The 23838-nt window shown below is 44.9% G+C and overlaps 1 protein-coding gene across 4 annotated transcripts in view; it reads left to right on the top strand.

The window, feature by feature from the left end:
* The first annotated feature begins 3753 nt into the window (after positions 1-3753).
* pgghg (protein-glucosylgalactosylhydroxylysine glucosidase) overlaps positions 3754-23838 on the top strand; it is a 34061-nt gene continuing 13976 nt past the window's right edge. Inside the window, exons 1-11 of one of the 4 annotated variants that reach the window (XM_033039083.1) lie at positions 3754-3932; positions 4632-4978; positions 6684-6948; positions 9002-9212; positions 12075-12510; positions 13243-13362; positions 17760-17891; positions 17984-18095; positions 20316-20388; positions 21679-21815; positions 23010-23143. In XM_033039083.1, coding sequence (XP_032894974.1) covers positions 6696-6948; positions 9002-9212; positions 12075-12510; positions 13243-13362; positions 17760-17891; positions 17984-18095; positions 20316-20388; positions 21679-21815; positions 23010-23143 — 1608 coding nt within the window. In that variant the 5' untranslated portion in view covers positions 3754-3932; positions 4632-4978; positions 6684-6695. The other 3 variants (XM_033039081.1, XM_033039082.1, XM_033039084.1) reach the window with 3 other exon arrangements.

Genomic DNA, 23838 nt, shown 5'->3' with positions numbered 1-23838 from the left:
ACAGGATCCCACTCGAAAGCTGATTTAAATGGCCATTTACAGCAATTGAACACTAAATTCCTTCCATTTGGCCTATAAATTAATGTAAATGAGATTTAAAAATCATGTTTTATTGTGAATTCTTTGTGAATGTTATTTGGACACTTAGGCTATTTAAAAATGTTAATCTTTCCTTAAGAAATGGATAGATGTTTAGATCTAGTCATTGAAGTTTGGAATGAGCTACAATTGGGTAACTAACTAATTATATGCTTTAATTTCAGGTCATCCAAATAAGATTGTTTCATATTTGTTTCAGAATGCTTCAATCTATAATAACTGAAAATTTCTTTCAGTTCTCTTAATTTTTAATAAAGTTATGGCCATTTCACTGTCCTCGATCACAGCTTTTGTGTTAAGTCAATGGAAAATCAATAGGGAACATGATGCTAATTTCCGAGTATGAAAATGGCCATAACTTTTTTAATACTGAAGATATGAAAGTGAATCAGGTGTCAAATTAAACTTATTTTTGTGCTTTATCTGATGGGATAAATTGCAGACTTGATTTTTAAAATCTCAAAATTTTGTAACATTGCTACTGAGAGAATGGCTTGTATACTCTGACCTGCTCTCTGACCTGCTCTCCACCACTCTCCCCCTGGACTCAACCCCCATCTCACCTGATGATCTCACAAACCATCTCAACTACACCTTGTCTACCTCCCTCAACACTCTGGCCCCCCTCAAAACAAGAACCGTAACTTTCAACACATCTTCACCCTGGTACACACCTGCACTTCGTAAACTGAAACAGACTGGTCGCCAACTCGAACGACTTACAAAGAAATCATCTCTCACAGTCCACCTTGAAGCTTACAAACTCCACCTCACTGACTACAAAGATGCCCTCATTGCTGCAAAATCTGCCTACCTCTCCTCCATATTCACCGATCCCTGCCTAAACCACAGAACCCTCTTCTCCACAGTGGGCAACCTCCTCAAGCCTCGAGCCAACACTCTCCCTACCTCTACTCCGGATCTCTGCAACTCATTCCTCCACTTTTTCGCTGATAAAATCAGCACCATCTATCAATCTTTATCCCCTGTACCCGACTCCCCAGCATCTACTCCACCACCTACCAAGGCCCCTCCTTTCAACATCTCCACTGACCTCCTTACCCCTCCTCCACACTGCTTCCGCTCCCAGTTTGACCTGGTCACCCCTATTGAAATCTCCAAACTCATCAGCTCTTCCAAACCCACTACCTGCTCCCTCGACCCTCTCCCCACTCCCCTGCTGAAGTCCTGCCTCCCCGTTCTCTGCCCCTACCTCACTAATCTCTTCAACTCCTCATTGTCCCAAGGAATTGTCCCCTCCGCTTTCAAAACTGCTGCCGTTACACCAATCTTAAAGAAACCTGGTCTTGATCCCTCCTCTCTCATTAACTACCGCCCAATCTCAAACCTCCCCTTTCTTTCAAAAACCCTGGAGCGTATCGTTGCGTCGCAACTTCATTCCCACCTCCTTGCGTATAACCTACTTGAACCCCTCCAATCTGGCTTTCGCCCTCTCCATAGCACAGAAACTGCCCTCCTCAAAGTCCTCAACGACCTCCTCACCTCTGCTGACTGGTTCCCTCAACATCCTCATCCTCCTCGACCTGAGCGCAGCCTTCGATGCAGTGAACCATAACATCCTGCTCACCAGACTCAAAGACCTCGGCATTGAAGGCTCTGCACTCAGCTGGCTCCGTTCCTACCTTTCCAACAGATCCCACTTTATCTCTCTCCACAACCACACCTCTGCTACAGCCACAGTCACTCAAGGCGTTCCCCAAGGCTCCGTACTCGGCCCCCTCCTCTTCATCATCTACATCCTCCCCCTTGGTCAGATACTCCGCCACTTCAATCTGGACTTCCACTGTTACGCTGATGACACCCAGATCTACCTTGGCACCAAATCCCCCCACAACCCCCCCCCTCTCCCATATCAACTCCTGTTTGTCAGCTATAAAAACCTGGATGCAACATAATTTCCTCAAACTCAACAGCGATAAGACATAATTCCTCCTCATAGGCTCCAAAGCCACACTCAGCAAAATCAATAACCCCACTCTCACCATCGATGGCACCACTGTCTCCCCATCTCCCCAGGCTCGCAACCTTGGCGTGATCTTTGATTCCACCCTCTCCCTTGAGCCTCACATCCGCCATGTCATTAAAACCTCCTTCTTTCATCTCCGCAACATCGCCAAACTCAGACCCTCTCTCACACCGCCCGCTGCTGAAAGACTCATCCATGCCTTCATCTCCTCCCGACTGGACTATTGCAACTCACTTCTCCTTGGCATCAGCTCCACCTACATCAACCGACTCCAACTGGTCCAGAACGCAGCCGCCCGACTCATCACCCATACCAAATCCTGGCATCACATCACTCCAGTCCTCAAACAACTTCACTGGCTTCCCATCTCCCACCGGATCACCTACAAAATCCTGATCCTCACCTACAAAGCCCTCCACCATCTGGCCCCCACATATCTCATTGACCTCCTCTCCCCCTACCAACCCTCACGGTCCCTCAGATCCACATCAGCCGGTCTCCTCTCCATCCACAAGTCCAACCTCCGCAGTTTTGGGGACAGAGCCTTCTCCAGGGCAGCTCCCAGGCTCTGGAACTCCCTCCCCCAACTGATCCGCAATTCCGTGTCCCTCACCATCTTCCAGTCCCGCCTCAAGACACGTCTCTTCACCTCTGCCTATCCTTAGCCCCACGTCCCCGTCCCTTTTCATCTGTGCATTAATTGCCTCATACTGTGTTTTGTATTACTTTGTGTACTAGTCATGTCTCTACTATTTATTTCATTCCCCTTACATGTTTTTCCTCTACCTGCTCAATTTTTGTAAGGTGTCCTTGAGACTCTTGAAAGGCGCCCATAAATAAAATGTATTATTATTATTATTATACTCTGGAATTTAGAAGGATAAGAGGGGATCTTATTGAAACATATAAGATTATTAAGGGTTTGGACACGCTAGACGCAGGAAACATGTTACCGATGTTGGGGGAGAACCAGGGGCCATAGTTTAAGAATAAGTGCTATGCCATTTAAAACGTAGATGAGGAAACACTTTTTCACAGAGTGTTGTGAGTTTGTGGAATTCTCTGCCTCAGAGGGCAGTGGAGGCCAGTTCTCTGGATACTTTCAAGAGAGAGCTAGCTAGATAGGGCGCTTAAAGATAGTGGAGTCAGGGGATATGGGCAGGAACGGGGTACTGATTGTGAATGATCAGCCATGATCACTTTAAATGGCAGTGCTGGCTCGAAGGGCTGAATGGCCCACTCCTGCACCCATTGTCTATTGATCCCATCCGCTTCCACATGGTCTATATTCCTCTATTTACCGTCAGTTCCTGTGCCTGTCTAAACACCTGTTCACTGTTGTTTTCATGCCTGTTACTATCGCCTCGCCTGCTAGCCTATCCCACGTACCTTGCAACCTCCGTGTTAAAACAAAATTGCCTTGTCGGATTGTAACTTGATGGGCATGGATGAGAAGGGCCGATGTACCTGTTTTAGTGCAGTTTGGTTCTGTGGCTTCTCCCTCCCCATACACCCCTTCCCCATGTAATGTACCCCCTCCCGTCCCCATACATCCCCTCCTCTCCCCATTCACCAGCTCCCCTTCCCATTCACTCCCTCCCGTCCTCCTCCTCCTCCTCCTACACCCCTCCCCTCCCCTCCACAGACAGCCCCCTCCCCATACACCCTTCTTCCCTCATCATACATCCGTCTCCGCCCCCGGGTGAACTGCTTCTCCGAGTTGGGCGCCGACCACAGACCCACCTCAGAGCCCGGGGATCCGACCCGAAGCACAGTCGAGGCGTTTGCGAGGTGGAAGCCAGACTTTCCCGCTTGCTGAGAAGAGAGGAAGGGAGTTACAGATCAGGTTTCTCTCACCCGACGTTAAGCGAGGCCGCCCGGCGCTGCCACCGCTCTTGTCTGCGTCTCTCTCGGGCAAGCTCCGGATCTGGGCCGGTCATTCCTCCCCCCTCCCCGGCCACTGTGCCGAGGCCCAAATGGGCAACCAAACTTCCCCGTCCCTCCAGTAACTCGGAGCGGACCAGCTCCTCTCCCAAAGCTGGATTTATCACTCTCGGTGACACTTGACAAAGTGTTTGTGAGAATCTCCAACACAGGGTTGTTGTGATGGGAGTGCGGGAGTGATACAGTGTGGAACCAGGACCTTCGGCCCAACTCGCCCACACACCCACCAATGTCCCAGTTACATTCGTCCCACTTGCCTGCGCTTGCTCCATATCCCTACAACCCTGTCCTATCCTGGTACCTGCCTAACTGTTTCTTGAACGAGGGGATTGTCCCAGCCCCAACTACCTCCTCTGGCAACTTGTTCCATATACCCACCACCCTTTGTGTGAAAAAGTTACCCTTCGGATTCCTATTAAATCTTTTCCCCTTCACCTTGAACCTATATCCTCCAGTCCTCGATCACCCTACTCTGGGCAAAAGACTCCGAGCAGGGCTTTATAAACAGTAGGAGCAAGTTAATCTGAGATTGATGATGAGATAGAAGTGAGCAGGAATTTTACTTTTACAATTTGTTTTTGTTTTTGATTGAAAAACACAGCTTGGAAACAGACCCTTCGGCCCATCGATTCCACGCCGACCATGCATCGCCCCTTCACTACTGCAATGCTATCCCACTTTTGCACCCACTCTTAACGCCAATGGCAATTTTACAAACAATTAACCTACAAACCCGCATGTTTTGTGGATGTGAGAGGAAACCAGAGTATTAGGAGGAAACCATGTAGTCAGAGGGAGAGCGTGCGGATTCCACACAGACAGCACCCAAGGTCAGGATCGAACCCGGGTCTCTGGCGCTGTGAGGCAGTAGCGATACCAGTTACATCGCCGTACATTCTCTCCCGTAGAGCTGTGCCTGCTGGGATCACTGCAGGTATTAAGGAGGAGGTAGGTGCATTTTGAAAGCGACAAGGCACTACAGATGCTGGAATTTTGAGTAAAACACAAAGCGCCAGAGGAACTCAGTGGGTCAGGCAGCAACTTTGAAGGGAATGAATAGATTATATTTTTGGTTGGGCCAGCAAGTTAAATCATTTTAACAAACAGGCTGAATGTATTTGGTATGCTAGACAAATAGCAAAGGGAATTGTGCATTATGATCTTGCCGATCATTTATGGGTGAATGTCCAATATAGCCTCCCACGCATTGATTTTGTACACTGCACAACTGTGAAAGACTTCTTTTGATTTTGAGTATTCTAATTTGCGCATCCTTCACGGTACATCTGGAATGTTTGTTTTCCAACTGCACTTATCTTATTAAGATGTAGATTGTAAACTTATATTAGATAAAATTGAAACTGATATATAAACTGATATATCCCGAGTTTCTGATAATTAGACACCCAGCCAAATGTGGTCGTTATTATTATTGAATTGACATTAATGTTGACTTTTAGAAAACAGGTTTGCAGTTAATAATTTGTCACTCATTTTAGTGTTCCTTTATTTGAAGATTACATAAACACAAATAATTGTAACATTGTTACTCAGTGATGCAAGGCGCTAATGTTTTTGAAACAGTAACAGTAGACTGGTATGCATCTCATATCTGTGCCTCACTCTGTGTGTTAGGATCATAAGGAGTGAAAGATGTAACCCACTATAGGTTCACCACCAATTTTCTGGCACCACTAGTTCTGGAGCCTTTCTGGATTATCCGTTTTGCCAAACCAACAGAGGTCACGGCCTCTGGGCGGAGTCCAATGGTACCAGAACTGTTTGCCAGGGGCCGAGATACCAGCCTGCAAAATTGATCTTGATTCATTCAATATTACAATGAAACTGTCTTTTAACTATATAACATCTGCAAAACTGAACATTACAATGGGGTAATAGAATTTTGTCAGAATACTCTTGATTGTAAAGGTTAATAATTAGCTATTAAGTAGTTTACACTGTGGCACAGTGGTGCAGCAGGTAGAGCTGCTTCCTCACAGCGCCAGAGACCTGGGTTTGATCATGACCACAGGTGCTGTCTGTTTGTGGAGTTTGCACGTTCTCCCTGTGACCGCATGGGTTTCCTCTGGTTTCCCCCCACATGCAGGTTTGTATGTTAAGTGGCCTCTGTAAATTGTCCCTAGTGTGTGTAGGGAGTGGATGTGAAAGTGGGATAATATAGAACTGGTGCGAATGGGTGATCGATGGTCGGCGTGGACTCAGTGATTCAATTATTCTTTATTATCACATGTACCTAGGTACAATGAAATACTTTGTTTTGCAAACAGCCTGATAAAATCAAAGTCAGAAATAGTTAATCGAACGTCATTGACTCAGTGAGCTAATGAAACTGTTTCAATGCTGTATCTCTAAACTGAAATAACAAACTGTAAAACATTAAATCTTGAATTACTTATGTTTAAGAAGGAACTGCAGATGCTGGAAAATTGAAGGTAGACAAAAATGCTGGAGAAACTCAGTGGGTGAGGCAGCATCTGTGGAGCGAAGGAAATAGGTGACGTTTCAGGTCAAGACCCTTCTTCAGACTGATGTGGGTGGGGGGTGGGGGGGGAGAAGAAAAGAAGAGGTGGAGACAGTGTTCTCCCTGTGAATTACCATCATTTTAATAATTTTTTTTCTTTCATTGATAAAGGACACAAACAATATGTCTGAATGTGAAAATGACCCGGCAGTGTTTTCGAGTGACACCTTGCCCTCTGACCTTCGTTTCATGGCAACACTGGCCAATGGATACCTTGGCACTAGAATATATAGTGACGTAATACACATGAATGGGGTATATAATGGCGAAGGGGGTAATTGCTGTCGGGCGGATATACCCTCTACTGTTAATGTCAGGCTGACTGTACCTGATGAAAGCACTGCAAAGAAAACGTACACCTTGAACACCAGGACCGGTAAAACATGTTTTATTTAGATTTACTAAACTTTGCATAATATTTCCAGCTTTTTGTTCAAAATCATGCATTTTAATTTCACACATTAGAATGATGCAGCTTTATAATAATTTGGTTTGGCTGCATTTGGAGTATTGCGTACAGTTCTGGTTGCCCAATTCAGGAAGGATGTCCACTTTGGAAAAAAATGCAGAAGAGATTTATCAGCATGCTGACTGGATTGCTGATAAATCTAATACTAATCACATGTGAATTCATCCGTGGGCTGGGATAGAAGAAACATGCAGTATATAGACCATAAGAGAATAAGACATTGGAGCAGAATTAGGCCATTTGGCCCATTGAGTCTGCTCTAGCAATCGATCATAGCTAATCTATTTTCCCCTCTCAACCCCATTAGGCAATAGGTGCAGGAGTAGGCCATTTGGCCCTTTGAGCCAGCACCACCATTTACTGTGATCATGGCTGTTCATCCACAATCAGTACCCCGTCCCTGCCTTTTCCCTATATTCCTTGACTACCCTATCTTTAAGAGCTCTATCTAACTCTCTCTTGAAAGCATCCAGAGAATTGGCCTCCACTGCCTTCCGAGGCTGAGAATTCCACAGATTCACAACTCTCTGGATGAAAAAGCTTTTCCTTTTCTGCGTTCTAAATGGCCTATCCCTTATTCTTAAACTGAGGCCCCTGGTTCTAGACTCCCCCAACATCGGGAGCATGTTTCCTGCCTCTGTCGTGTCCAATCCCTTAATAATCTTATATATATTTGAATAAGATTCCCTCTCATCCTTCTAAATTCCAGTGTACACAAGCCCAGTCACTCCATTCTTTCAACATATGACATCCTGCCATCCTGGGAATTAACCTTGTGAACCCTCAAAAGCGAGAATGACCTTCCTAAAATTTGGAGACCAAAACAGCACACAAAACTCCAGGTGTGGTCTCACTGGGGCCCTGTACAACTGTAGAAGGAGCTCTTTGCTCCTATACTCAACTCCTCTTGTTATGAAGGCCAACATGCCATTAGCTTTCTTCACTGCCTGCTGTACCTGCATGTTTACCTTCAGTGACTGATGCACAAGGACACCCAGATCACGTTGTGCTTCCCCTTTTAACAACATGACACTATTCAGATAATAATCTGCCTTCCGGTTTTTGCCATCAAAGTGGATAACCTCACATTTATCCACATTAAACTGTATCTGCCATGCATCTGCCCACAAACCCAACCTGACCAAGTCACACTGCATCCTCATAGCATCCTGCTCACAGTTCACACTGCCATCCAGCTTTGTGTAATCTGCAAATTTGCTGATGTTACTCTTAATCCCTTCATCCAAATCATTGATATACACTAGTACTAGTACCATTCTTCCGCCTTCTCCCCATAACCTTTAACGCCCTTCATAATCAAGAACATGTCAATCTTTGCTTTAAAAATACCCAATACCTTCACAGCCATCTGTGGCAATGAATTCCACAGATTCACCATCCTCTGGCTAAAGAAATTCCTCCTCATCTCCACTCTAAATGTACCTCCTTTTATTCTGATGTTGTGCCCTCTGGTCCTAGACTCTCCCGTTACTGGAAATATCCTCTCCATCTATCAATCCATCTATCTTGCCCTGGGAAGCCAACTATAGCATTCCAGTAGAAAAAAATAAATATACCTGAGATTATTTTACTCAATATGTGCAGTGTTTAAAAAATATTAATTGTTCTTCTGCCATAAATGCATTAAAGGAGAACTTTAACAATGGCGATCCCTTTCTCAATATAACCTTGTAAGGCATTCTCCAACTTACGTAAGTGTCACGTTCTCACGTAAGACAGATTTTATGTAAGTTGGAATGACGTTCCCCATCCCCTGCCCGCCACCATTGCTGGCTTGTTTCCAATGTAAACTTGTACAGTGTTGTGATAATTGCAAACTGCCTTGATTGCATTAGGTGACAGGGTACAGAATTGTTTACATAAGTGCGAGTTTACGTAAGTTGCGTATTGCATAAGTCATGGTGTGTCTGTATAATTGCTTCTGCCTTAATTTTGCTAGGCACATTTTATACTACAAAGGAGACAAAGGATTTCCTGGTGACCCAGCAGATATTTGCCCATCGTAGTCACGTTCATCTCATGGTGCTCACCATCTATGTGGAACGGATGGCCATTTCCAAGAAGCCGTTCACAGTCGAGATAAAATCATTGTTTGATCCCCACAGCCAGAACATTGACTTTATGAGAGGACAAGACTTCATGGAAGCAATGTAAGTGTCAGAGAATAATTCTTACTTGAACATGTTGAGTTTAGGGACAATTGCACAAACAGTAAAAGTTATCCAGCTCTTGCCTGACCTAACCCGTTCTGGTTAATCAAATGTATAATGCAGAGAGAGTCATAGAGTCCTTCAGCATGGAAACAGGCCCTTCGGCCCTACTTGCCTATGCCAACCAAGATGCCCCAGATACATCAGCCTTACTTGCCTGGGTTTGGCCCATTTATATAACTAATAGTCTCATCTTGACCACTTCCTGTCTGCGCTATATATTGATTTTAGAAAAATGCTACCATATATTGCTATGATTTTTGGCCATATTACTCACATTGAGGCAGCCCCGGGGTTTATTCCGATCGATAAAAAAGTTGGCCTGGTTAACAACATCCTTCCTACAGCAGGGTGACTAAAACTGAACACAATACTCCAAATGTGGCCTATGTCGTGTACAACTGTAACATAAATGATAACATAGATAATGAAAATTTAGCTTGTCCTTTCTCTGTCTCTTGTTGGGCTTCCTCCAGGTCATGCTCCTTGAAGTCATGATCTTGAGCCAAATGGCAAACTCGAGAAGCTCCTTTAAATAAATCATGGATTTGTTTACTATTAGTATTGTCATGTGTACCGAGACACAGTGAAATCCTTGTTAGTGCGCTATCCAATTAAATCAGATAATACTATCCATGGGTACAGTCAAGCCATACTCAGGTGCAACAGGATATCAGCCTGCATGGTCGACTTACCTTTTTTGCATAAAAATAGAATGCATAATGTATAGACATAAAAGACCACAGATGCTAGAATCTTAAGTAAAAAACAATGCTAGAGGAAATCTAAGGGGTTCCGACATGAAACATATTATCTCCAGTTCCACAGATGCTGCCTGACGCACTTAGTTCCTCCAGCACTGTGTAAAATGTATTGCTGCGTGACTTCCTTTTGAATAGCAGCACGTAATTCTGTAAATTTGAGGATGTACTGAATGCTGATGTCGCAAAAGTCCAAGATCTTTTATCTTTTAAGATATTAAAAGAATTTCCCAATTCCTTTAAATTTCCCAGAATTTATTACTGTGTTTATAATTTCTATTTAAAATATGTGCAACCTCAAATTCTTTATCCAATTCAACCTGTGTTTTAATATAACATAGAACAGTACAGCGTAAGAAAATACGCTACGGCCCACAATGTCTGTGCTGCACATGATGACAAGACCGTAGTTTATCTGTTTGCACATAACCCATATCCCTCCATTCCCTGCAAATCCATGTACACATCCAAAGGTTTATTAAATGCCACGATCATATCAGTTTCACCGCCACCCCCAAAAGTGCATTGTTAATGTAAGATTATTGCATTGGCTTTGTTGGGGCACATTTCCATTATATCTATTTTTGGATTTGTTGATTTCTGGTGATGAGCATTAAAGTTTTTCTTCATCAGAAGATCCTTCAGCAAAGACCGTATCGGGCAACCATTTTCTTCAGCCAGAAAATTGCAATGGAACCATAATGAAGATTTATTTGACCATCCCACAGTGGTGCAGCTGTAGAGTTGTTGCCTTACAAGTCAGAGACTTGGGTTCGATCCCGATTATGGATTCTCTCTGTGGGTATGGAGGTTGTATGTTTTTCCCATGACCTGCTTTGGTTTTCTCTGGTGCTCCGGTTTCCTCCCACACTCCAAAGACGTACAGGTTTGTAGGATAATTGGCTTTGGTTAAAATTGTAAATTGTCCCTAGTGTGTAGGATCGTGCTGGTGTCCAGGGTGATCTCTGGTTGCTGTGGACTCAGTAGGCCGAAGGGCCTGTTTCTGCGGTGGATCTCTAAACTAAATTAAATTAAAACCCTGCACTGCTTTGCATTCTATGTTATTTCCTTTATCCTGTATCTCTACACTGTGGATGGCTTGATTGTAATCGTGTACAGTCTTTCCACTGACTGGATAGCAGGCATCAAAAAGCTTTCACTGTGCCTCGGTACATGTAACAATAAACAAACTAACTAAACTAACTTTATTATCACTGGCAAATATTTCCAAACAAAGACTGGATATCCTTACTTATCTCACCTCACTGGGGCCAAACTATTAGAAAGTGCGCAGGCTAATTACTGAATTTCCTTTTCCTAATTACCTAATGTATTTGTGTACACCAACAGACCTTTCAATCAGCCAGACATTGTTCCCCTGCTCTTTGGTCGTGTGATTTTTTCACTGCTTCTTTTAAAATATACTGCATGTACTTCTCCGTAACCTTGGAAGAAACTTACCGCCAGATTGTAAAGTTGTATTTTAATGCCCATGTACGAAATGAAGAAGATACCTCACCTTAATCAACAGAAACAAGCAACTACAGATGCCGGTTTACAAAAAAGAGCACAAAATGCTGTAGTAACTCATTGGGTCAGGCACCATCTGTGGAGAGCTTAATCAGGTTTGAATACTTGCACCCTGTTTTACTCAGCTTTTGTGTAGTTGCTTACTTTGAGCATTTTATGTTCCCAAAGCTTGCTGAAGTATCAGATTTTGTTCACGGTTACTTTGCCTTTAAACCCATCCAGGTCACTTGCAGGCACTCGAGACTACAGATGCTGGAATCTGGAGCAAAAATAGCTTCAAACAGCTGGAGTAACTCTACGGGTCAGGCAGCATCCGTAGTAAATGGGTGGGGAGGGAGGGATTCGTCAACGTTGTAAGATCTCGACCCAAAACCTCAACAATTCCCTTCCACCCCCATCGGTTGATAAATCCAGAACTGAATTACATTACCAGTTTAGTTTTTGCGGACTTGTTTACTTTAAGTGTAGCTCAACGTTCTAGACAACTTTATCAATTTTCTTTCTAATTTAGGTATATCCACGGTGAAACACTTATCCCAGAAGTCAAAGGTGCGGCCAGGCAAAGTGTCCACATGATCTCGATGCCACTTCCAGAGTCCTTGACCTTGCTGCCTAACGAGCAGAGTGGGTCTTGGCAATTCCTGACTGCAGTTGCTGACACAGAGGAGCAAGTTAAGGAGTGCTTTGTAGAAGGACAGATCCTGGTCCAGTCAGACCAACTGTACTCATCTCATGTATCGGCATGGGCTGCATTGTGGAGTGAGAGCTGCATCAGTCTGAGAGGCTGCAGCAAGCTTAACCAAGCCCTGCGGGGGTGTCTGTATTACCTGTTCAGTGCCCTCCCCCCAGACAAGTCTACAGACTTTCAGTACATTGGACTAAGTCCGGGGGGGCTCTCCAATGGGGGCAATGGAGAAGCTTACTTTGGTCACATCTTCTGGGATCAGGTAGGATATTTTGGTCAAGAAGGGCCAGTTTATATATATTTATATTTTGGAAAATATATGACATTTTTGTGGGCAAGAGCTGCTGGTAGAGTAGCTGACTCGTGGCGCAAGAGACCCGGGTTCGATCCTGACCTCGGGTGCTGCCTGTGTGGAGTTTGCATGTTTTCCCGGTGACCATGTGGGTTTCCTCCAGTTTCCTCCCACATATCAAAGTCATGCAGATTTGTAGGTTAATTTGCCTAACCAAAGTCCTAAAAAACTGCATCGTGACTTCCTGACTCTCATGAACAGAATGTGACATTGGAGTCTTGTAAAGTTGAGATTATAAGGAATCAGAGTGTAAACTGCATTTGGATGAAGTCACGTCTGGAAAAAGGAATTGGGATCATCTCAGCGGCGTGACATTGCTCCAGGAGTTTCCAGCTGATGTCCGATACCCAACCATCTTCAACTATTTCATTCATAACTTCCTGTCTCTACATCAGAAGAGAGTATGTCCTCTGATGAATGATAGTAACCAAGGTGCTGGAATAACTCAGTAGGTCAGGCAGCATCTCTGGAGGAAAAGAATAGATGACTTTTCCGGTTGGGACTCTTCTTCAATTTGATAATTGCACAGCGTTTGGTTTTCTTAAACTGAACGTCACCAATTGTGATCGATGTTACTACTTTTATTTAATTAATTTAATGATCTGATGCCAAATATAAAACATTTGACGTTGCTTGTTTTAGGAGATATGGTTGTACCCTGTTGTGCTCGCATTTTATCCACGACTAGCTTCTATCCTGCTGAAGAACCGAATTCGAACACTACCTGCGGCCAAGTCTATTGCAGCCCAACAAGGATACCTGGTAAGGGAATGTTGTCAATTCAGACCAATAGCTCTTGGCATTCAGAACTCGCTACCTCCTACCTACATTTATTTGTAACCAGATTTCCTTTCTTACTCTTCTGTCCTGAATATACATGCAGCACATTTCTTTCTAAGCCAGTGGAGCTACAGCTCTTACCTATCGCATTCAATAGATAAGATTTACCTGGTGTGTTCCTTCCATTGTTTTGAGCAGTATAGAAGTAAATTGGTATTTTAACAAGCAGATTTTATGATCAACCTAATTATTTTTTGTACCCAAGTGATTTAGTGCATCTGAGCACAGACCCGGAGATATCTCCCTGATAATATACTGTATTGCCCAGATAACAGCTTTTGGTTTTGAAGTATTTCAGATGTTTTCCCCGGACATAGTTCCTCACAGTAATGTTTAATTAAATGACGATATGCAGGTAATGGAGGGATATGCATTATGCTCTTATTGAATTGAATTGAATTGAATACCTTTATTGTCATTCAGACCTTACGGTCTGAACGAAATTTCGTGCCTGCAGTCATACATACAATCATACAATAATAAACAACAATAAACACAAATTAACACCACCACAGTGTATCCTCCAAGCACCTCCTCACTATGGTGGAGGCAAAAATCTTAGGGTTACTGTCTCTTCCCTCCTCTTCTCCCTCTGCGCTGAGGCGATTCCCCACCGGGCGATGGCACAACAGTCCCGCGGCTCACCGAACCCCGCAAACGGGCCGGTTCAAACACCGCGGCCCGGGGGTGGTCGAAGCTGCCGCCCTCCAGTCCAGCACACGCAGCCGCTGGCCCGCGGCTGAACCCCGGACACAGGTCACCGCCTCAGAACGCCGTCCCAGCCACCGGAGCACCGTTCCAGCCCCGAGCCGGATCGCCCTCACGTGAGTACCGTTCTCCCTCGGGCTGGGCCGCTCCGACGGGAGTGCCGTTCTCCCTCGGGCTGGGCCACTCCGACGGGAGTGCCGTTCCACCCTCGGGCTGGGCCACTCAGGCGGGAGTGCCGTTCTCCCTCGGGCTGGGCCACTCCGACAGGAGTGCCGTTCTCCCTCGGGCTGGGCCACTCCGATGGGAGTGCCGTTCCACCCTCGGGCTGGGCCACTCCGACGGGAGTGCCGTTCCACCCTCGGGCTGGGCCACTCCGACGGGAGTGCCGTTCTCCCTCGGGCTGGGCCACTCCGACGGGAGTGCCGTTCCAGCCTCGGGCTGGGCAACTCCGACGGGAGTGCCGTTCCACCCTCGGGCTGGGCCGGGCCACTCCGACGGGAGTGCCGTTCTCCCTCGGGCTGGGCCACTCCGACGGGAGTGCCGTTCTCCCTCGGGCTGGGCCACTCCGACGGGAGTGCCGTTCTCCCTCGGGCTGGGCCACTCCGACGGGAGTGCCGTTCCACCCTCGGGCTGGGCCACTCCGACGGGAGTGCCGTTCTCCCTCGGGCTGGGCCACTCCGACGGGAGTGCCGTTCCACCCTCGGGCTGGGCCACTTCGACGGGAGTGCCGTTCTCCCTCGGGCTGGGCCACTCCGACCGGAGTGCCGCTCCTCCCTCGGGCTGGGCCACTCCGACGGGCCACAGCCCCTCACGGGAAAGTCTCTCAGCCCCTCGCCAGGCCGCTCTCACGAGAGCGCAGTTCCAGCCCCGGGCTGCGCCGCCCTCACGGGAGCTCAGGGCGAGTCCTGTCAGCTGCCTCCAGAGTCCCGAGGTCGCCAGCTCCGCCATTAGGCCTCAGTGTAGACGGAGGCAGAGAAGGGGGATACGACAAAAAGGTCGCATTCCCCCGAAGGGAGAGACAGCAAGCCCCGTTTCACCCCCCACCCCCACCCCCACATAAACACGCCCTAAAAACCAAAAACGTAACTAGACAAAACGAAAAAATACAACACAAAAAAGTAAAAGACAAACGGACTGCAGGCGAGCCGCAGCCGTTCCCGGCGCCGCCACTTCCGGCGCAGCCACTTATGGCAGACAACTGTTGTCCGTTGCATCATATTTGGCACAGACATTGTGGCCTGATCTTGTGCTATAATGTTTAAGATAAGAGGGCTGTTAGACTAGAAAGGTAGAGGCAGCATGACCTTCACATGCACCTTCTAACAGAATATTGTCCCTTTTACATTCCGTCCGAAAATACATCCCAATTAATACTTATTTTGTCACATTGATAGGAGCAGAATTAGGCCATTCGGCCCTTTGAGCCTGCTCCACCATTCAATCATAGCTGATCTATCTTTCTCTCTCAACCCCATTGTCCTGCATTCTCCCATAACCTTTGACGCCAACACTAATCAATAAAATCAAATAAAGTTGGTTGTTGGACAAATGTGTCACTCACTTAGAGAGCATAGCACACCATGTATTGAACAGGCTTCCATCTTATTCAAATAATGTGAAATGGATGGAGCTAAAACAAATTCAATGAACTGAAAGGAAAATGTAGATAGACACAAAATGCTGGAGTAACTCACGGGGACTGGCAACATCTCTGAAGAGAAGGAGTGACATTTCGGGTCAAGACCCTTCTTCAGACCACAATATGTGGTATGGACATAGTGGCTCCAGGGCTCCAAGACATTCGTATAGCCCACTGGCACTGCATTCTGATCATTTCAGTGGCAGGAATGATTGAGAGTGTTACAGCACATAAACAGGCCCTTCGGCCCAATGTCCATGCTGACCAGGATGCCCCATCTGCAGTAGTCTGACTTGCCTGCGTTTGACCCATTAAACCGTTCCTATCTATGTGACTGTCAAGTCAAGAGTGTTTTATTGTCATATGTCCCAGATAAAACAATGACATTCTTACTTGCTGCAGCACAACACAATATGTAAACATAGTACACTGTAAACAATATGATAAATGAGAGGGGAAGAAAAGTTCAATGTGTATATGTACACATACTCACAAGTACACACACATACACACACGAGGCCTGGTCCCCCATCGCAACCCGTTCCCCAAGGCCAGGATGGTGTGGGTCTCTGACGATGCTGGGTGCTATTTTGAGGCAGCGACTCAGATAAATCCCTTCGAGGAGGTCAGAGCCGGTGATGGTCTGGGCAATATTTACAACTTTTTGCAGTCTTTTCCGATCCTGGGCGTTCAAGTTGCCGAACCATGATGCAACCAGTCAATATGCTGTACACCTGTCGAAGCAAGATAATCCTCTCTGACATACAAAATCTCCATAATCATCTCAGGAAGTAGAGGCATTGATGTGCTTTTCAATGTTGTTATAGTACCTGTCTCAGCACTCTCTCGTAGTAAACACTGCCCAGTCCATCATCGGCTCTGACCTTCCTTCCATCGAGGGGATCTATCGCAGTCGCTGCCTCAAAAAGGCTGGCAGTATCATGAAAGACCCACACCATCCGGGCCACACACTCATCTCCCTGCTACCTTCAGGTAGAAGGTACAGGAGCCTGAAGACTGCAACAACCAGGTTCAGGAATAGTTACTTCCCCTCAGCCATCAGGCTATTAAACCTGGCTCGGACAAAACTCTGATTATTACCAACCACTTTCTGTTATTTGCACTATCAGTTTATTTATTCATGTGTGTATATATTTATATCATGGTATATGGACACATTTATCTGTTTTGTAGTAAATGCCTACTATTTTCTGTGTGCTTAAGCAAAGCAAGAATTTCATTGTCCTATACAGGGACACATGACAATAAACTAACTAACTAACTAACTAACTAACTCTCTCAGGCAGCTCATTCCATATATCCATCATCATCTGTGTGAAAAAGTTGCCCCTCGGGTTCCTCTAAAGTCTTTTCCATCTCACCTTAAACCTATGTCCTCTGGCTCTGTGCATTCACCCTGTACCTTCCCCTTCATGATTTCATACACCTCGATAAGATCAGCCCTTTGTCTCCTTTGCTCCAAGGAATAAAGTCGTAGCCTGCCCAACTCTTCCCTGTAGCTCAGGTCCTCAAGTCCTGGCAACATTCCTTGTTTCTTTGCATGATTTAGAACCCAGTACAGCACACGAATAGGCCCTTCGGCCCGCAATATCTGTGCTGAACATGATGCCAGTGTAAATTAATCTCCTGCCTGCATGTGATTCATAACCCTGCATGTGCCTATCTAAAAGCCTCTCAAATGCCACTATCCTAACTGCCCCCATCGCCACCCCAGGCAATATTTATCCAGGCACCCAGCACTCCCTTTGTAAAAATACTTGCCCCGTGCATTTCCTTGTCCCTTGCATTTTAAAAAACAATAATGAAGGGTTTTAGATATTTTCTTGATTGGTGAAATAATACAGGTTCTAAACAATGAGTATATTGACATGACAATTCACTAGTGATGGTGATATCCATTTAAAGCTAAATTTTAAAAATGAAATAAATTAAATATCTCTTGTTTTGTAAGGGTGCCAAATATCCCTGGGAGAGTGCGGTGACTGGATACGAGGTCTGTAATGAAGATATTTATGGGCTGGAAGAAATTCATATCAACAGTGATATCTCATTTGCATTTCAGCAATATTTTAATCTCACCCAGGTAAGCACGAAACTGTACATTGGGAAGGGCATCAGAGAATCATATTGTTCGTGGACATTTGTTTACATTTCTTGATTTCCTTTTGGTTTTAGGACCTGGAGTTTTTCCGTAAGGAAGGGGGTTGGGATGTGGTTTGCAGCATTGCTGAGTTTTGGAGCAGCCGAGTGACTTGGAACCCTTCCGAGATGTGCTATGACATCAAAGGTACTCCCTGTCCGATATGTAATAGGTTGCAGGTACAACTAAAATCTCTCTACTGTGCTGACATTATCCAAGCGGCAAACTTCGAGGTGTAGGGCAGCACAGTGACATATCGGTAGAGTTGCTGCCTTACAGTGGCAGAGACCTGGGTTCAATTCTAACTACGGGTGCTGTCAGTACGGAGTTTCTACATTCACCCTGTGAGCGCGTGGGTTTCCTCTAGGTCCTCTATGGTGTTAATTTCTATATTTCAGTGAATTCCAAACTTAAAATTACTCGTCGTTAGGATGGCTGAAGTGGGTGGGTTTTAGTCAAATTTTAATTTTATACTGAGCAGATCCCTAAGATATTGGTGCTGTTGTGTTAGCAATGCATCTTAATTAAGGCAATTTGAAGGAAATTATCCAATTTGTTGAGGGCGGAACAATGGCACAGCGGTAGAGTTGCTACCTTACAACACTAGAAACCCGGGTCCAATCCTGACTATGGGTGCTGTTTGTATGGAGTTTGTACTTACTCCCTGTGACCGCATTCCCTGAGTGCTCAAGTTTCCTCCCGCACTCCAAAGTTGTACACGTTTGTAGGTTAAATGGCTTTGGTAAAAATTGTAAATTGTCCCTCGTGTTCAGGATAGTGTTAGTGTATAACAGCATTACTCAACCTTTTTACCCTTGCGGAACCCTTGAAATAATTTTCATGTCTCAGGGATTATTATCTAACTTTATTAATTTTCTTTCTCTTTCATAAAAGTTCATAAGGCAAACATATATATTTTTCTGATAACTGGTATAAGCAAAAAATAACTTACGTTTTTCTCAAGTTTATTGACACTGCAAAAAAGAAACTGAAATCAAACTGCTTGTTCAAGAGACCTCATAATGAGGTTTTCATTGAAGGGCCTGTCCCACTTATGTGTCCTTGGCACGCAAATTACGCGACCTCGTGGTCGCGTTGAGGCACACGGGCATCCTATGGCCGCGCAGGGCCGGTCCCACTTAGAAGCGCGGAGGGGTATGTAGTTGTGCGCGACATTGCGCGGGACTCCGAAATTTTTGTAGTGAACTCTTCGCGCGCCAACGGCCTGTCGCGGAACTGACGGCCAAAGTGGGACAGGCCCAAGACTCTGGCGTGATGCAACGTCTCACCTCCAACAGCAACAGAAGCAGGCAAACGATCGCCGAACTCGGCCTGGGGCTCACGACCATTGCGGTCCGGATCCTCCCCCACTTCTACTCCCAGAGCAGGGCCAAGAAAATTGAAGATAGACACAAAATGCAGGAGTAACTCAGCGGGACCGGCAGCATCTCTGGAGAGAAGCAATGGATGACGTTTCGGGTCAAGACCCTTCTTTTCAGACTGACGAAGAGTCTTGACACGAAACATCACCCATTGCTTCTCTCCAGAGATGCTGCCGGTCCCGCTGAGTTACTCCAGCTTTGTGTCCATCTTCAAATGACGTCACGCGCTCCAGACGGCTGTGCATACACATGTAATCGCGTCTGACCTTCACGGGACCGTCGCGGCTCAACGCGACCACGAGGTCGCGTAATTTGCGTGCCAAGGACACGTAAGTGGGACAGGCCCTTAACACAAAAAAAATCAACCATATCTGTAAACACAAAAAATAAACATAAATAACTAACATTATATGTAATACCTATAAACTGACATAAACAGATAATAAGTACCATAATAATTTAATTGTTTAGTTATTGGGATTAAGGAAGCACAGACAGGACTGATGGAAACCGTGCATGCATCTGTACTCGAGTGTGTCTCTTGATGATACACAAATCCGTCACTTACAGCTCCTGTCCACTGACCACTATAGACGTCGCTAAATATATTCCCTATGATTATTACACTTTTAAATGATATAACAGGTTGAAGACTTTATTATAATGCCCAAGAATTTTCCAAGAATATGCTGTACGTGTATAATAAAATTACGAATATGAAATTAAACACAAAAATGACTCAAAAATGCATTTACATATGATTAGCCTATTTATCACTATTCCTCTCGGAACCCCAAGCGACCTCTTGCGGAACCCTAGCTTTCCAGGGAACCCTGGTTGAGAAACGTCTGGTAAAGGGATCACTGGTTTGCATGGACTCGGTAGACTGATGGCCCAGTTTCAGCACTGTATCTCTAAACTAAACTAAACCCGTATTTTGTCACTGTAAATCACTAATTATTTAACTCCACATAATTTCTTCAAGGAGAGATGCCACCTGATGAATATCAATCTGATGTAACAAATTCCACCTTCACTGCAGTGGGTGCCAAGTACAGGTAAGGGTGGGGAAGAAGGGCATAGGATTTACATTTATTTTTTAAAGTTACCAATTTCAAGAATGTGGATTCAAGCTGAGATATGAAAAGTGACCCTTGGGTGACATACTTGGAGCCTTGGTATGAATGAATGAATTAATACTCCCAAGAGAAATCGGTGCCTTCAGCAAATGTGGAAAGGGGAAAAATTAGGTTTAAGTTGTGCCCTTCAGAAGATGAATTGGGATAGCGCTTGTGAGTACAAATGTAGACACAAGTCTGCGGATTGTGGAATGTTCAGCAGATCACCAACTGCTGGAGGAACTCGGTGAGTCAGGCATTATCTGTGGAGGGAAATGTACAGACAACGTTTGAGATCTTGTCGGGACACTTCTTCAGACTTCAGTCTGGTCTGGGCCAATTCCGAAAAAGGATCCTGACCTGAAACATTGCCTGTCCATTTCCTCTACAGATGCTGCCTGACTTGCTGAGTTCCTCCAACACTTTGTGTTTGACTTCAGGATATTAATGTACTGCTCCATTGACACTGGACAATGCCAATGCAGTTTGCCATAAACCCATTCCTGCTCTTGAGGAAGAGATGTCAGTCAGCCTGCTTTTTTAAAAAGGGAATATGATGAATATCATGTTACAAATTCCGCTTTCACTGCAGTGGGTGTCAAGTACAGGTTATTTTTAAAGGGAATTTTGTATAATGACTGATTAATAGGTAAAGCTCTCTTGACCAGGAGTTTGGCAGTGTGTTCTTCATGGAACAAGATGAACAATATCTGATTTGTCCTGGCCTTTCTTGCTTCCAGTTTTACCCCCTTCTACATTCAGTCTGAAGAACGGTCCCGACCCAAAATGTCGCCTATCCATTTTCTGCAGACATGCTGCCTGACCCGCTGAGTCACACATTTTGTGTTTATCTTTGGTATAAACCCTTTTTAATATATTTTATTTAAATCTGACTTGGAGTAGTTGTTTTGCATTTCAAATGAAAGCACAAAATGCAACAACTATCCAGTCAGTCCCATCGATGGAGCAAGAAACATTTCATGATTTAGGTTCATGATTGTTCATCAATCTCCATTCACATTTACCTCTTATTTAAGCGTGTTTCAATCTTATGCCCAGTATTATAAACTATCTGTGTCTTTTAATTTTTTGGCCTTTGAATTCAACCTCATTACTTCTGGTGCAGTTATTTGTGAGTGATGGTCAACTCAGCTTTCCAGTTTGAAAATGTTCTCATTGTACTGTATATTTTCTAAGTTAATTAATGGGAATTGATGTTATATTGTTCAGCCTCCAGTTTGCTACAGAGATGGCATCGCATTTACAAATTGAAGTTCCTTCAGAATGGATGGAAATAGCCAAGAAAATCAAAGTGCCTTTTGATCCCGAGAAGCAGTATCACCCTGAGTTTGATGGCTATAAACCAGGTGCTTATAATATACTAGACCAAGTTCAGACCCGTTGGGTCTGCTGCCCCAACGCAAGATTCTACCACTCACCCGTTCCCCCAACGCAAGCCACTCTTCTTCACCCTCCCTCTTCATTCTCTAGAGAGGGAGGGGGATAGAGAGGGAGAGGGATAGAGAGGGAGGGGTGGTAGAGAGGGAGGGGTGTAGAGAGGGTAGGGGAGGGGGTGGAGAGGGAGAGGGAGGGGGGGTAGAGAGGGAGAGGGGCAGTCGCCGCCACTCCTTGTTCACCGCGAGCGCTGGAATGCTCCTCCCTCCCGGAGTGTCCCGTCCTGCCTTGCGAGTGCATTGTGACATCACTGGGGGTTTTCCCCCCGAAATTATTGAGTTTTTGGGCTGTTTTTAAAATTTTAAACGGTTATTAAGTTCGGAAATATAGGTGGGAATGCGACGGGAAGATGTTTATCGCCTCGACGGGAAAAATTGTGTGAACATGGGAAGGCTGTGGCCTAGCATTTGGAAGAAAATAGGAAAAGTAGATTGACACATCGTCAGCACAAACACAAACAATACGAAGAGTTTTAATATTGTAGAGATATTTCAGATATCTTTAATGTACCATCATTTTTACTTACGACAGGTCCATTGAATCTAACATGGCAATCCTTCAACCAACTTATTACACAGAGATTACACAGGTCCCATTTCAGCCTCTGATTCTGGATTCTGTTTTTAAAATGGTCCTTCCATAAGCTGGGGTACTGTCTAATTCACCAATACAATGTCCACCATGTGGACATTGGACTTTGTCTTAGCATTTGTCTAAGCATTGTAACCGATGTGCTACAATGCTGAGAACTATATTCTGTACTCTTATCTTTCTTGTCACTCCACCTATATTGTACTTGAGTTTGACTTGATTATATTTAAGTAGAGCATTATCTGAACTGATTGTATAGCATGCAAAACAATACTTTCCCTGGTCCTTGATACATGTGACAAGAGAGTGTCCAGTGTATTTTATTTTCATATGTCCCACAAAGGAACAATGAAATTCTCACTCGCAGCACTTAAACCTAAACCTCAGATATTTTTGACCAATATCATGACTTCATGTAGAGAATTCAGTTGAGTGTTGAGCTGCCTGCAGCGCCTGCTTGGTACTCAAAAAAAAGAATGAAACAACATTAGTGAGTAGTTGTTTCTGCATTACAGGGGATGTTGTGAAGCAGGCCGATGTTGTGTTGCTGGGCTACCCACTCATGTATCCCATGAGTCCCCAGCTGAGGAAGAATGACCTGGTGATGTATGAAGCTGTGACAGACCCTGATGGACCAGCCATGACCTGGGTTAGTAGAAGTTTAATTCTCGAGCCGAACAGGCAAAGTGTTTCAAACTGACCATCTTATAAAACAAGCAGCAAGAGAGTTAATTATGGTCCTCCTTTGTTAGTAATAATAAGGAACTGCAGGTTCTGGCTGTGATTTGTCCTGCATCGTTTTGTTTCCAGTTTATTTTTTTCACCCCACTCCCCTGACTACAATTAGTCTGAAGAAGGGTGCAGAACTGAAACGTCACCTATCCATTTTCTCCTGGGATGCTGCCTGACCCTCCTTTGTTAGTACATCGAGTTGGTTAACTTCTGTATCCCATGCATTGAGAGAGTTAGAAGAAGAACTGTCAAATTTTGAGAAAGTCGCATCATGCTGGAGCAACTCAGTCGGTCAGATAGCATCTCTGGAGAACATGGATAGGTGACGTTTCGGGTTGGGACCCTTCTTCAGACTGACTGCCAGTGGATAACTTGTTCAATGAGCAAATATTTTTCAAGGGAACTTCATCTCCAAATCTTTTTGAAGATGTACTGTTTACTGTCATGGAAATATAGGTTTACAGTGTCAGTGTCTATCTTAGAGTCAGTCATAAAATACAGATGCAGGCCCTTTGGCCTACCATGACCATACAAGTTGTCAAGTTGCTATCTATACTAATCCCATTTCCTCTGTGATTACTCCACATTCTCCTATTCCACATCCCAAAATCG

Source organism: Amblyraja radiata, chromosome 20 (assembly GCF_010909765.2).
Source record: "Amblyraja radiata isolate CabotCenter1 chromosome 20, sAmbRad1.1.pri, whole genome shotgun sequence".
NCBI lineage: Eukaryota > Metazoa > Chordata > Chondrichthyes > Rajiformes > Rajidae > Amblyraja > Amblyraja radiata.
This window is presented reverse-complemented; position numbering and strand designations above follow the sequence as displayed.